The following is a 16,177-nucleotide window of genomic DNA, read 5'->3' on the forward strand; positions in this document are numbered from 1 at the left end:
TCCACTGTCGGTATTTTAAATGCACCTTGTGGGTGAATCTCCGTCGAAGTTGTCGTTGATTCTTAAAAAAAAAAAGTAAAAAAAAAAAACAAAAAGAAAACTCGTGTTCGTGTGCGTGTACATATATAAATATAAAAGTCATCTGCTTAACCACCTAGAAAAAAAAAGGAAAAAAAAAACACGCAAGGACGAGGAAGGGTTCAGGAAGAAGGACATCGATGCAGCGTTGATCTGTCCCTTAATCGCAAAAGTCGTTTTTTTAAGCGAAGGGTATATATAACGGACGTTCCTAGCAACCGTGCCGATCGTCATATGGCCCTTCGAACGATTGATCGTTAACTTTTTTTCGGTACTATTCGGGCACGTGAGGAAGAGAGAGCAAAGATTCAAGCTCAATTACCTCGCGAACTCTGTTCTCGTTCGCCTCGAGTCTTTAATGTCCGCCGAGCATCAATTAAGCCGAGTTTTAAGTCCCAAAGCGAATTGGAAGGATCGACAATCAGAAGAATCGTGTTAGATGCGGACGGGGCACACATTCGTTTGCACAACCCAAGGAAAAAATGCGTGTAGAAACGTGATACATTCGAGGTGTTTACGAAACAAACGTCCCTCGCGGGCTTTCGATCGAGAAGATGGCGAAAAGGTGGTGGACAGGAACGAGGACAAAGGGGGAAATTTAAGAATAGATTCGCACGGAAGAAGGAGAAAGTAATAGACGATGGGTCGAAGGTTTTTGGGGGAAGGGGGGAAGTGGAGTGACTAGCGGCGGCGAGCTCTACAACTAAACAACAACAACAGTATTTTCAGTTATAACAACATTAACAAGTAAGTTTTCCGCATATATGCGCTTACACGTCTCGTGTGTCTTTCCATGTTTTAACGCGTGCGCGTGTACGTTGCGCACGCGACAAAATCGGGCGTTTTCCGAGGTCGCCTGTGATTTTTTTCATTTTCTTTTTTTTTTTCTCTTTTATCATTTTCGTTCATAATACGAGCGTATCGCACGCGCGCGCGTATCGCGCCTCGAAGAGAATCGTACGCGCGACGAGTCACGCGAGCGTGTGTGTGTGTGTGTCGTCCCTCGCGTTTTTCATTTTTCGTATAGTTCCGTACCTCGTGTTTCGTTCGTTTAGAAAATGTGTTCGTCCGTTCCCGAATCCGGACGCGAAACGAAACGAGCGTTCGACCATTGGATTCTCGACGACTCTCGATCGACGTTGCGCGATCGCTCGCGTTTGGTATCTCGCGATCGGCGTCTCGTAAACGGGAGTGAGGTGGGTCGAGCGGGCGAAGGTGGATAGGCGAAGTGAGCACGAGCAGTGGTAGTAGGTGGGCGAAGAAGAAGATAGGCGAGTGTAAGTAAAAAAAGATCGATGAGATCCAGGCCGTTGGCCGGCCGTCGAAACAATGGCGGGAAAAGAAACAACGACAACGATGATCACAACGATGATCGTGGATCATTGTCGGCGTCGCGGCGCGTCGTTGCTCTACATTCCGATCGGCGGTACTTGTACGTAACGATAAATGTAGAGTCGGTAATCCTTGCTGGCCAACACGACCGATCCGTCGTCCATCAGCGCCACGTCGAAGCACTGCGCGTGCTTCACTTTGCTCTCAAGAGCCGACACCAGCTGACCGTCCTGCGTGAAAATCGTCAGATTGAAGTTATTGTGATTGTCCGCAATCAGTATCTCGCCCACGGCGTTGATCCCCACACCGATCGGGTAGTTCGTGATCCCCTCGCCGCCGATCTGACGCAGATACGCCCCCTCGTAATTGAACACCTTCACGCAATGGGCGCGATTGTCGCTAATGAATATCTCCTGCTTGTCGTTCACCACCACCCCGTTCGGGAACTCCAGATGCTTCGAGCAACCGAACTTCTGCAGAACGTTGCCAGCCTGATCGAATATGATCACCCGCATCACTTTACACTCGACCACCACGATGCGTCCCTTCGAGTCGACGGTCACGCCGCGCGGATGCTGCAGTATGTTCGCCCCGAATTTACGCACGAATTGACCGTACTGGTTGTAGATCTGTATCTGATGGGTCGGCGAACGCTCGGTCACGATTATGTCGCCCGACGTCTTCACCACGGCCACCCGGTTCGGATAGAGCAACTGGCCGTCCCGTTTTCCGCACTCGCCGAATTGAAACTTGAACCTGCCCTCCTTGTCGAATATCTGTATACGATGATTGTTCGTGTCGGCGACGATTATGTCGTTCTGCGCGTTCACCGCCACGCCCGACGGTTCGGTGAACTGGCCCTCCATCACCCCGAACTCGCCGAATTTGCAGTGATAGATCATCTTCTGTCGCTTGATCTGCGACTTGGGCGGGAATATCGCCGCCGCGGACATCAATTTCGAGGTCAGGTCGAGGACAGAGTCGCCGGACGCGGCGTTCGCCGCCACGACCACGGACGCCGGCATCGAGAAATGATCGTTCGTGGTGACCACCGGGTACGCGTCGTTTCCGCCGTTACTCCACTTCTCGTACGGGTTCGCGTTTATTCCGTTCAAGTTCAAATCGCTGATCGTCGTCGAGAACGGACCCAGGCTGTTGGCCGAGCTGAAACGTTTCGTAATCACGCTGTTGTTGGCGTCGAACGACGATGGCGAGGTAGACGAGGTGCAGTTCGAGGTAGAAGATATCAGGCCGTTGCTGTAAGGACGATCCAATAGTAGACCGCCGAGGGATCCGGCGCTTCCTGGGCCGTTGTTGACGTTGCTGCCGTTGTTACCGTTGCCCGAGAGGGCCGTTGGTCGCGCGATAGGCGGTTGCTTACCGATCGGTCCGGCGTTGCTCTCGTTGTTGCTTCGAACGTAACCGAACGTGTTTCGCACGCCTACCTGAATCGCCTGATAATTGCTGACAAACTCGAGATCGACCGTCTGATTGCCCACGTCCGGCGTATAGTTCAGCAACAACTGAAGCTTCGTGTCGAACAGCTTCTTGACCATCAATACTTCGGTGACGGTGGTGTACTTGGTCAATCGTTCGACCAACTCGCAGGTCTGAAGCATCTTGTCGGCCATCTCGTTCTCCTTTTGCGTGAGAATCCCGAGGGATATCTGTTTGGTGGAGAACACCGACTCCAGCTCCTTCAGCAGCTCTTGCTTCCGTTCCTCGAGCATCGATCTGTAGAATTGGAAAGTGTCGTTGATCTCGTTCTGTGCTTTGTGGTACTGTACTTGTAGACGCGCCGCGCCGTGATCGGCAGCCTTCACCGCGGCCTTCACGTCCGCCACCTTGGCTCTGCACTCCTGCACCACTCTCGTCATCGCCTCAAGCTGCTGGGTGCCGACCTCGGAGATGTGCGCACAATCGTGCAACGACCCGGGATGATCGGTGATGGTGCACTCCTTGCAGACCAGCACGGTGCAGGTGCGACAGAAATACTTCAACAGTTCTTGCTTGTGACGGCGACAGAACCACACCTTCTCACCGTTTCCGTTGCCGCCGTTCGCCACCTGGCTGTTCTTTGCGATTTCGGTGCCAGCCGAGTTAGTAACGGTCTCGAGCTTCGAGTCGTCGAGATTCAGGACACGGTGTCCCTCGAAGCAGTGCATGAATTGATGCGCCATCACGCAGTTCGGGCAAAGGAAATTCGCGCAGTCGAAGCAACGAGCCACAGCGTCGGACTCGGTGGATTTGCAGCCGGTACAGCGTACGCCGCCGGCGCCTCCTAATCGACACCGCGGGCAGGGCGCCTCTCCAGGTTTCTGTGCGTCGAGACAAAGGTCGCAGCTGTCGACGTCGCAGATCGCTGAGTCACTCGCAGGCGGAGAACTGCCGCTCACTGTAAGCGGGGACAGCGAGGCCAGGGACCCGATGGAATTCGCGCGCGATTCCAGCGAGAGTGTCGGCGAGGCCATCTTCAGTCAACCGGCATCCCTGTTGACAGAAAAATGCTTCATTTAATCTAATACTTCGTCATCCGCGCGTGTACAGCAGGGTGGGGACCTTAGTTATGCACTTGGTGAACATATTATCTGCGATTTTTTGGGGGAATTTGATGATTGAAAAATAAGGTCCACCCTAGTGTACAGTCACTTCCACTCGTACGTTCGTACACCTTAACGCTGGAACTATCAAACTGGTCAAAATGATATAAATATTGTACAAAATTTACTCGACTGGATTTTTGCAAATTTTCAGTGGTTTTGTATAAAAGAATGGATAAATATTTATTTCCATTATATTACACGTTTCTTCAACTATCTATCGTTTTAATTTCTTTCGTACAAATAAATACACCATAAGTGGTGATCCTTCTAATGTTAATAGCGATTAACTATAATATAAATAGAAAAAAAATTTGTTTCTTACGAATTGAGTCGTTGCTTTTGAAACTAGAATAAGTTTGAATAAATTCAAAAGGAAACTCGTCAGCAGTTCGTGTGTGATCACTGAAGTTAACTTCGTTGGGCGAAACACACTGCGTATTTGTTGATTTGTGTACTGTTTATATTATTTATATCTCTCTATCAGTTTTGTAATTGGGCGTTACTTGCTTGTTATTGTTTAAAACAAAAACAAAACATTTGATAAAAATAAATGGAAAGAATTCATAAGGAAGCAAGTTTTCATTTATAATGAATCGCCATTATAGTGTATGAATACAAGTGAGAGTAGCTGTATGTGTTAACTTTAGACTACACTAGAATATCCCCTCAAGAAAATTTATAACTCTGGTTGTAACAGTGTTCCGACCAGTGTTAACGAGTACTCCAAGGGTTAAGATTCAAAGATTTGTGATTAAAAACTTAATATGATATTGCTTTGGTATTTGGTTCGATAAATGGTAACGGTACAGTAATGATTCGTAAAATGAACGTTGCTTTGGGGTGTTGGCCTGTCCATCTTTCATATAGCGAACGTGAAATTCAACATCTTTTGGAAGGGATATAAATGTTCAATTTACGAATCACGTGTTGATTTTAAGAATCATTACTGTAATAGTCAATTGGTCATCTGTTTAAATATTCACTCACGGTTTTCGGGACAAAGATGACATAAATATATAAACAAAGATATGTTGTCAAGAAAAACAAACATACCGATTTGATTAAAGTTTTGTTCCTAAATAAGAACGTTTTTGGGTAGAAAAAGACCAGAAGAGCGACTGAGGGTCGAAGATGATTTGACTATATTTTCTACTATGGAACTAGAAAAATTAAGTTTCAAGTTGAGACGTTGAGGAAAATAAATTTGGGTTCTTTAGATTAGAAGATCTGTCTTTAAAATATATAATCCAAATTTTATAGTATCTTTATTGCTCTGTTATCTTTAATTCCATTCTCACGCGTAATGGCGGCGAATTTAATAAGCTGAGGATTCCTGATATTACCATTCTCTTAAATATATAATATGCTAATAAACACACCACGAATTTTAATTCCCAAAAAATTATAGAATGTACTTAATATGCAAAGTATAGGAAATACTTAAAGTAAGGTATTATTATATTTATGGGTTAAGACAATCCTCTATAAAGTTCTCATTTCATTAATTCTATTAATAAAAATCTGAATTTGCATAAAGATCCGCAGTCTACTAATAAATAAATCTTCCAATATATGTTAATAATAAAAAAGGTATCATTCAAGCATTTAACCCCGAGCGTCAAGGGGTTAACGTACTAAATTCGTAATTGGACGTTCCACGGAGAGCGTCGAAGGAAGAAAGTTAATTTCCTTGGGAAACCCGTGCCGCGGCAATCCCCCGTAATTGTTCGACGAGGCCAATGGAAGAAGCACGGACGCAAAAGCGCGCCGATCATTGGTCCCCGGCTCGGTTGGCATTCGTTGACACTTCACCCACGGCGTTACAAGCCGGAAGCTGTTTCGGTCTCGATGCCGTCTGCGTCTTCGCCGGAGGCTCTCGACTCCCACGCGCTCCCACGCCCGTGGATCCGTTCCCGCGAACGATTTAACGATGAAAGGATACTCTCTGTCCCTCTCTAATTAAATCTGACCGAACGAACGGTCATGTTTCACCTGAGTGCTCGTGGGTAGATGGACAGATAGAGCGAGAGGAGCCTGGCTGGAAGGAAATCGCCACGGCGGTGAAAAAAGGACGGAGATCGGTAGCCCGAGAGAGTCCCAAGGTCACCGATGCGAAGGTTATCGCACTTGCGCCGCCTCGCCGGGAGGCAGAATCCGCGCGGCGCTGCATTTCGCGCAATGACACGTTCGCATTTCCGAGCCGACGACGAATAACGCCGCGCGATCCAGAGAAAAAGATTAAACAGAAAAAGAAAATTAAAAGAACCAGACGGCGCAGAACGATCGAACGAGCGGAACAAAGACCGTCTCGACGCTCCAGGAAATACTCGCGATGTCGGGCCGCGGCGCTCTTCCCGCCGCGACGAGGAGATGCATTCGTGCAAGAATTTCGATCGAGTCCTGAGATAAAAGGCGAATGCTCCTGCGGGAAGTACCCCGTCGGACCCGAGGTCGCCGGAAAGCTACATTTAGCATACCGAATGTGGAGGAACGTATACTCTTCCAGCGGCAACGGAACACGCAGTATTTACAACGATCGCGTTCTTTCGCGTACAACCGAGCATATTTCGAATACCGATGTTACCCAGCGTTATCAGATTCGCGAAACAACAGGGGGGAGTATCGAAAAGTTTAATTCGAAATTGAAAATGTATTTTAAGAATAAGACGCAGGTGTATCAGCTGGAATAGTTTGCGTGGTTGCTCGATGTATGTAACTCGAGTTTGACTTCCGGTACGTTTGTCCACCATGTAACGCGACGACCGCGTGTTTTTACGTTGTTTTGTTTTACGTTCATTTATATTATGTTCGGCCACCTTTGGGGAAAATTTTAATGGAAGATTTTAGAGAGCAAAAGAATACCAATTTGTTGATCGAGGCTTTGTTAAGAAGTTACTAACGTTTAAAGTTCCGCCTGTGAAACGGCAATCTGCGAACAGCTGCTAGTGGTTCTCACTCAGAAAACTGTAAGGCTGTCGATACGTCAGTAGGCAGAGTTTATCATGCTGTATGAGAACCACTATCATGCACACGCAGCTGTTCTACAGGCCAAATTTTAAACGTTAATAACTTTCTAACGAGACCTCGATCAACAAATTGGTATTTTTCATTTTCGTCTTATTTTGGCCTCTAAAATCTCTCATTAAAATTTCTCCCAGGGGTAGCTGGGCACCCTGTATAGTATATGTACTAAGATATCAATATTGCAGATTTAATTTGCAATGTAACTTAACTAAACACATAAAGAATAAATTGAAACTTAACGACTATGTCGAGTAATTTTATCTGTAATCCTGATAGGGAGAATTGTCTGCACGTTCATTGTCAAATATGAACATTGACACGCAAAGAAACTGAAAGAAAGGGTGTTTGAACAAACAAAATCGAGTCACGAAGAATATCTTGAACCGCGAAAAAATTGAAACGGGCAACGTTGGGAAAACGTCGACAAGGTGGAAGAGAGGAAATGATAGGGGAGTGGTGGGAGAACGACGAGAGAGAAAGAGAGAGAGAGGAGAGGCGGGCAGGCAGGGTGCGTACACCCCGATCGATGAACGTCGTTCAGGGGTCACGTTGCTCCCCTCTCGCCCCTTGCCAACTGCTGGAGCCCTGAAGTGTATCAACTCTCTACTCCCCATCACGTTTCTCATCCACAGGCTGCCAGTTCAAATAGAAGCCGCGCGCGCGCGCGCGTGTGCAAAAAGCGTACGTATAGCTTGTCTGCCACGATCTACGACCTTGGATAAGAAAAGTCTGGAATCAGCCTCGTAAGTAACGGAAAAATTTCCTTACTCATAGACGGTAGTAACGGCCGCGCACCGCGCCTAATACGGTATACGCCAGCGACGATGAATCGTCGCGCGACAAAAGGATAATGATTCTTTGCGAAATTAACTATACCGTCTTTCGTTAAATTACAATCTGGCGAACACTGTTGCGAGAATATTCTTTCCGTATATTAGTAATCCTCGCAAGAATGTGAAAGGAACGTCAACTCCTCCTCGAGGGAACATCCAATATGGCCGCCGATGTTCCCGAAGCGTTTGATCGCTTGCTGTGCGTACGGTTTCTAACATAACCTATCTAAAGTTAAATTATTCGAATTATTGAAATCTATAGATTTTTCGAGATCTGAGAGAAGAGTAAGAAATATTACGAGTATAATTTTTACATACGAGGACATCTCTGGATAATATGGCCGCCGATATTCCCGAAACGTTTGATTGTTTATTGTATGTAGGGTGACAATTTCTAAATTAACCCAGCTGAAGTTAAATTACTCGAGTTTCCTACAGAATGGAATTATTGAAATCTAGATTTTTCGGGGTCTGAGAGAAGCGTAAGAAATATTACGAATATAATTTGTATAAACGTCAAGGGCATCTCAAGACACGGAAAGCTGACGGTGTCTAATTCGTGTAAAACGGAGGGAAGAAATTTTGCATCGACTGGAAGAAAAGAGGAAGGAAACACGAGAATTTAAAGTTACTACCGCGAGATCCTCGATTCAGTGAATAGGTACCCGAAGGTGAAACGACTGAAATCATTTATCGTTTCTCGTTAATAGAATAACCAGTTGTTGGTAATGCAGACGGTGCAAGATCCCGAGAGCGGTAGACATCGCTAGTCGGGTTTCTTCCTTTTCTTCTTTGCTTCCGAGGAAGAAGATAGCCCCGTGTATCCTGGGCCCGCGCGTTTTTTATAACAACGCGGACCCAGCGTCTATGTACACGGCAACGGCATTAATTCTACTGGCTGTCTAGGCGATCGGATCTTCTCGGGAGGAACACTCAAGGGCGGACCATAAATCTTGTCGTCCCTCGCCGGGTCACCTTTGTAAGCTGGTACCTAGCAATCGCGCCTAAGTGCATCGAGAAAATCACGAGAAGCGACAAGATGCTTTGCACGGCCGTGTATCCTTTTGCGCATAATTGCGCGACCCTCGGTGCAACATCATAAACTGACGTCAACGTATAATTACTTTCGGTGACGAGTACGACGGACGACGTTCATTCTATCCAAAAGAACGCAAACAACCGACCTTTTTCTTTGACAATACTTGCTTCTTGATAGACAAAAAATTGTACAACTTTTTTTGTCGAAATTCCTCGCAAGAAATAAAATATTAACCCTTCGCGGATAGACGCCAAAGAAACTGGAATATAACATAGACGATTATCTTTGAGCTTAATTTTTCAAATTCAATCTGATAAGGATTTAGGAGCCTCTATTATTTTATGAAACTAATAAAACCCTCTGTACAAACAGGTGGAGCTTTAAACCTTGGAAAAGATGATTATTTTTAGCGAAGGTAGTATGCATTACGTTTTCGGATTGCTATCCAAACAAAGGACTAAACATTAATCTGCAAACATTTGTCGAGCCTTTGACCTTGTTCTGCGCGATTCTTTTCTACCCCAGAGGTACACGACACGCGTGAAACGAACTGTATTTGTTTAACTCTGTTCGACACAGTTTTACTTTTCCCTGGACACACACGTTGTAAATAAACACGATTGCGCGAACGTAAACAAATGGAAATGGAACCCATATTGTATATTTCATTAATCCCGTTGTATATTTAGGATATTGCGTTCCAGACGCGCGGCGATCCTCCCACGCTTTGGCGGGAATCTTTGCAACGTTGCATTTTTCCAAACGTTACTACCTTTTCTCGTTAAGCGTCATTTCACGACCTAATAAATGGAGAAGGGTTAACGACGGAGTATACGTCTTGAGGTGGTTTTTCCAACTCGTAAAAAAGAAAGTAAAGTTCGTAGGAAATTATTTATCGAGGCGAAATTTTCGCGAATACCTTAATCGAGAAAAATAATCTTAAGCCTTCGAGAGAGAGTCGGGGGACGAGACAGGGGGTGGCAGATCATCGAGAAGATGACTACTGTTGCCGGGGAATAGCGGCAGGTTTTCAAGCGAAGACAGCAACCCTCGGTTGAATGCACTGTAGAAAGGGGTGGCGGACGGCGCGTCTGGTTTCTATGGAAACACTGCATCGACCATCCCAACCCTTCGACCGGGGTTCCAACGAGGGTCGAGTCCGTCACCGTTGGTGGTGGAACCGACGGGGAAGGGGTAACCGCCCCTAGAGAACGGTAACTGCCGGTGCATCGCCCTTCGACGCAACGCGGCAATGCGTATTTCTAGTTTATAGGGTGATCAAAAAGTATCACGGAGTATAATAAGCCTTCCATTCGATCCCTCGCGGTTTCATAGCTACGAAACCCATCAAACACACGATCGATATTTTAAAAATCATCTTTTATTACTTTCAAAAAGATCTTGCGTTACTAACCCTTTACACTCCAACGGACGCTGTTACGGCGACATACATAGAATACGCCACAACTCGATTCAGGGTTTACGTATAGTAACACGAATTAAAAAAACAAATCAAGAAATTTTAAGTTACAAACATTTTTATATTTCCCGGGGGAAGAAAGACAATTTTAATATTAGTTAAAATGGCGCAATATTTCTGTATTTCAATTGCCATCTTTTACACCCCTCGATTCAGCTAAAAGAAGATTTATTCAACGTCATTGACAGCCGAAAACCCGGCAATTAATTTGCAGACGGGCTAATAATAAATCGAACGTCTCGGACACCCCGATAATAATAGTTAAAAACGGATCGTTCGTTCAGATAACTCGTTATTCGCTCGCGAGGAACAACGAAAATTTACTTTGACGCGCGTCAGCAATTTCGATGCAACCGAATCGCGTCCACGATGGTTCTAATAATAAAACACCGGCGTCGCGATATTCCGTGTTCGTTTGTTTTTCGTACGCTTCGTTAACGCGATTTACCAAGCAAGATTCGCGAATCGACGATCGATGGACAATCCACTCCGGCACCGGCGTTCGAAGGGTGAAACAAGATGGAACCGGACGGGGGAGAATATCAGACCGTTTCCTGCTGTTCGCCGCAATTGCGTTCGCAGAGATCGGTGGCAAACAAGCTTTCGCGTCTGTGCGATGTTTCAAAGCGGGAAGGAGGGGCACGAATAATGGAACGAAATAAAAATGGAACGAAGGGGGACAGGATATACCGCCGTCTGCACGCGGACGCGGTTGCAGAAATAAATTGCACGGCTTTACACGGTACCGTAGTTAGGGCAAAAATTATACGAAGCTACGTGTGCATGCGTTCGGTAGCCATATCGATCGCGTCTGCAGGTCGTGTCTGGATGGAAGCGGAAATAATCGCGGAAATCACTTAACCCCCACCAAACCGCCCCGGGATCGTATCCATCGGCGTCTTTAGTTCCACATTCTCGGAAATAAATTTGCATTACACGATCACCGGCGCATCGGTGTCACGATTCTATTCCTTTCTCTTCGTTAGGCCAATCTCTACAGGTTACTCCATCAACTGTACAACCGGAATACCGGAAGTCAGTCGGAGTATCGGAGCAAGTTTCGACCATCTTCTTGGCCAGACATCGACTTCGACTTCTACAGAGGAGTGTGACAAATAATTCGATAAACTGTCAGCGACATCCTCGATCTCGTACATTCCATTTTACGTGGGCAAAATGTCGCGCTATAATGGAACTTACAATATACTTTGAATCGAACGTTTGTATAAATAGACTGTTGGGTTCGACTTCTTTCCATCGAGGAAATCATTTGCTTCAAAGAGATTTAATTTTTAAAAACATTTCACAACTTTAAATATATGTACTTTCGAAAAATGAAAAGCAAAAGAAAGAATCCCATTAAGCAGAAATTTTCGTCGTGGTGGAGTGGTATTGGTTATCGGTGGGAATATCTGTGCGATTAGGTGAACGAGTGAAACGCATCCCGGGGAGACGTAACTATTTTCGCTGGACGATAGGCGAAATGGGTAAGATGGTAATGGAAGATATCGATCCGTCGTGAAACCAGATCCACGTGAACTCTTTTAACCGTAACCGATAGGATCTGTCCGTAGCCAGTACTCCCGGCGTGTTTTAGATATTTCGAAATTAATCGTCGGTAACCTGAAAACATTTCTTGACCGTGAGAACCGTCCAAGATAAGATCGCAGGGTTCGGTGCACGCTTTCCGCGTCGTCGAACTCGCGCGAGCATGACGCCGTGCCGCGCACGAGAGCGAGAGCACAGCTTTCCGGAAGTGGCGCTCGTTCCGCCGTAGAATGGTTTACGAGCGGCGATGTTACGACGCCAAGCACCGCCTGTGCGCTCAATGTACCCAGGGGTCACTGTACCCGGCGAACTTTGCGATGCCGGAAGGTCGCTGTAACGCCACGCGATACGGAAAATCGATTCTAGCTAGAATCCCGATCCTCTCTCGATAACTCGCAATCTACCTTCTCCGTGCACGACTGGTCGCCGCGCTTCGATACCGTTTCGCGTCCCGGACTCCCATCATCATCGCGGTAAACATAGCCACATCACTCATACATGGACGACAGGGATTTACCATTATGAGACTAGACAAATTAATCATCGAGTCGAAAGAAACAAACTTAAATAGGATTTGTGAATCTTGGCTGGGTTCTAAAACTATGTACTGAAACAAATTTTAGGTTATGCAGTTTTCACTCATATATAGGGTGTTCGGCCACCCCTGGGATAATTTTTAATGGGACATTCTAAAGCACAAAATAAGACGAAAATCAAGAATATCAATTTCTTGACTGAGGCTTCGTTAAAAAGTTATTAAAAAATTAAATTAAAAAATTTCAAATCATTCTGAAAAAATTATTTTTGCTTGCGGCGGTCAATTGCAATCATTTTTGGTGAATGCATATAATCCCGAAATCCTATCCACTTTCGAGAAAAAAATTCAGGAAGATATTAAATTTGTCGACGACAAAAACAATTTCAAATCGTTCTGGAAAAATTATTTTCGTTTGCGGAGGTCAATTACAATCATTTTTGGTGAATAGACATACCCTCGAAATCCTACCCGCTTCCGAGAAAAAATCCAGTACTGGCGGAACTTTAAATGTTAATAACTTTCTAACGAAACGTCCATCAACAAATTGGTATTCTTGATTTTCGTTCTATTTTGGCCTTTAGAATCTCACACTACAATTTTTCCCCAGGGGTGGCCGAACACCCTGTATACTCATGTAAGTGTAATAATATCTACCACTATGGAACTAGACGAATAAATGTTCAAATTGAAACGTCGAGAGAAACAAGTTTGAATAGGATTTGTGAATATTAGCTAGGTCACGAAAATAAGAACTGAAACAAATGTTAGGTTATGTAGTTTGCACTCATATATGAGTCACAGTATCTACCACTACGTGACTAGAGAAATAGATCTTCAAATTGAAACATCAAGGGGAACAAATGAAAACGAATCCAATAGGGAAACCGGAAAACTGATCATTTTTTGTAGCACATTAGGTCACCAAAATGAAAGCGTTAACCCTTTGCTTGTGACTCCTCAAACATCTGCTAATTATTTTACCTGTATGTTTAATATAATTAATATTAAATCGATTGGGGTTCGTATTACACCGAAAATCGTCAACGTTTGAACGAAAGCTCGAACGTAATTATTCCCCACGCTCGAGAGAATATAAAGATCGTACGGTGTATTTAGTAAGATATACGAGTGTTAAAAGACACCGATGGAAATTCAAATACTGACGTAACTCCATCGACTGCGACCTCGTCGTCGTGCTAGCTCCGAACGAACACGTTCGTTGTAGTTTCCGCTACCCTCGAAGTGGGCAATAAAAGAGGGAAGCGGGAAGTTAATTTTTTTTATTAGCCGCTACGTGAAACAGAAGTACATAGTATATACTAGGTATATCTCTTCTTGCCACGTTAGACTTCTCTCTCTTGTTCGTCGGATCGAAACTTTAAAAAGATAGAGCGGCAAGAAAAAGAGAACGAGAGGGGATCGAAGAGAGATGCAACCATTGAGAGGACAAGATAAAGAGAAGAAAGGTTCAAGCACCATTTAACCGATATCTGAATCATCGCGAAGCGACCGTTACACGACGATTCGTTAAATCATACCGTAATGTCCGTGGGTCAAATTATTGTAATGGTTGTTCGTAGAAATTGTGTCTACGGCGAATTCCCATGACGAGAGAATTAATTCTTTGAAGATACGAGGCCTTAAACTCCTCGTATGATTGTCTAAAGAAATCTAACATTTCTGTTTACAATATCTCAGCCCCCCTCCCTCCTCGAGCTGTTCTAGATCGCCATTGATCGTACTTAGGGCATACATTGACCTTTCTAGCAACAAATTGTATCGGTTCGAGCAAACAAAAGTTGTAATTAATATCGACCCGCGACATCGATCAATTTTGCGAGGGTGTTTGCGTTATATCATTGAGAAATTTAATTATGAGTATAATTTTAGCGATACGCGCGAATGTAGACATAGAGTAAAGGACTCGTTTACCGCCACCCTAGATTGTATCATTCAAGGGGTCACACCACGATGGAAATGAAAAAACAATCGAATTTTTTCTTATTTCCCACTCTTTCGTGAATTTTAATAATCACGAACTACAATTTTAAATTCGTTTTCCTCGAAATTACATTTTTCAAACTGCTGGAGCCAATAGCTTCAGGGATTTTAATCCGATTGACTTCAAACTTTCATAAAATTTGTGTGATTAGGTTATCTAGCCATGCACGCAGGGGTTTCGCGATACGTTAAAAACTTTTTCTGTTGAAAATATTTTTATACGCAATTTTTTTTTGTCAAAAGTCGACATTTCATTTTCAACCGTACCATTTCTACAAAAATGAATATTAAAAAAAATTCCACGTACTCGGCTGGCAAATTTCATGTAGAATCGGAAAAATTTTAGTTTTTCCACCGGTAGAGAGGATTACATGAAAAGGTGCAGCAACGAATTCAACATCACAATTTTATATTTAGAAAAAAAGAAGAAAAAAATACGCACATATTTTTTAATAGTTTATAGAATACAGGCCCATCATGAAATTCTTCGTGCTATATGATTTCAAAATACCGAATAAACCCTCCAGGATAATTATTTATCATTTTGGAAGTGTGTAATCGTTTATCTAAGAGTTGCACGTTTAAGTGCAGAAGGCTTATGAAACTCATACTTTCTATTATTTTTTGGTGCATAATACGAGTCACGATAATTAAAGAGCACGTAATAAAGTTGTTACGAGTCAGTTACAGTAAAGCAAATGTTAATTAATATACGTAACAAGTTAGTAATAAGTAATAATCAAGTCGTTGTTCGGATACTTTCCAGTACACGTGTAGATAGAACTTGTTAGGGTACTTGCACGCGCAAGAAGTCTTGTATTGTGTAATGCCTCCTGTCGTATCGATTGCGCGGTCTATAAAGATGAGTGTCAATGGGACGCCTATAGATACAACAGGGAGAAGAACGGAAATGACTAATCTTAGAAACGAGCTCGGAATTGCTTGCTCGAGTAGAATTTCAATTAAGACTCGTCAACTAATTAATGAGTTCCGTCGAAACTGATTAATCATTTTTTATTTGTCTCCTCCCTTCCAAACGCATTTTTAGAAGACAAGCTGCTTCATCCGTCGTCTTTTCAACTCGTATTTAGAGTCGAGTAAAATTTATTCCTAACAGATACAAATTCTAGATGCGTCGATCAGCTTTCGTTGGTTTAAAAAAAATCCGTTTTAATTTACGAAACACCAACAAAAGTTGTATCGTGAACGTTTATACGAATCGAGTTTGACATGGTAGACTTCGTGGAAGGGGTTAATGGAAATAAATTGTTAGATCGTCGTTTCACGCGTAAGATCAGTGTTACTGCTGTATTCAGCGGCCACGAACGAAAGCCTAAAACGAATGTTGCGGTATCGAATTTTCTGGCTCGAGCAGTGTGAAAAGGATCGTCAGAAGACATGCCGCCGTTCGTCGTTCTCTAGCCGCGGCCACAAAGGGGTTGTAGGATAGGTTGGAGCGGAGCAAACGAAGGGATGGAAAGCTTTACAAGAGGCTTCGACGAAAAGCGCACACCTGTGGCGCGCCTAACGATTATATACCGACAAAGAAGGTTTTGTTGTAAGAAAACTCTGTATGTGCTTCCACGGCTACGCGACTGTCATTCCTTTGCTACAAAATAACGTTTAAAGCAAACTTTTACAGGGAAATTCAATTTGAAAATCTATCGAGCACAAACTGAAATTTATTTAAATCAAATAACT

The 16,177-nt window shown here is 44.0% G+C and overlaps 1 protein-coding gene across 1 annotated transcript in view; it reads right to left on the reverse strand.

The window, feature by feature from the left end:
• Positions 1–749: 749 nt before the first annotated feature.
• Positions 750–16,177, reverse strand: part of LOC122401006 (brain tumor protein-like) — a 60,068-nt gene continuing 44,640 nt past the window's right edge. Inside the window, exon 2 of the mRNA XM_043402857.1 lies at positions 750–3,900. Within this exon, the coding sequence (XP_043258792.1) occupies positions 1,488–3,881 (2,394 nt within the window). The 5' untranslated portion in view covers positions 3,882–3,900 and the 3' untranslated portion in view covers positions 750–1,487. The remainder of the gene's footprint in view (positions 3,901–16,177) is intronic.

The sequence above is a fragment of the Colletes gigas genome, unplaced genomic scaffold (genome assembly GCF_013123115.1).
Source record: "Colletes gigas isolate AHSC1104 unplaced genomic scaffold, ASM1312311v1 Colletes_gigas_Sc00021, whole genome shotgun sequence".
In the NCBI taxonomy this organism is placed as follows: Eukaryota; Metazoa; Arthropoda; class Insecta; order Hymenoptera; family Colletidae; genus Colletes; species Colletes gigas.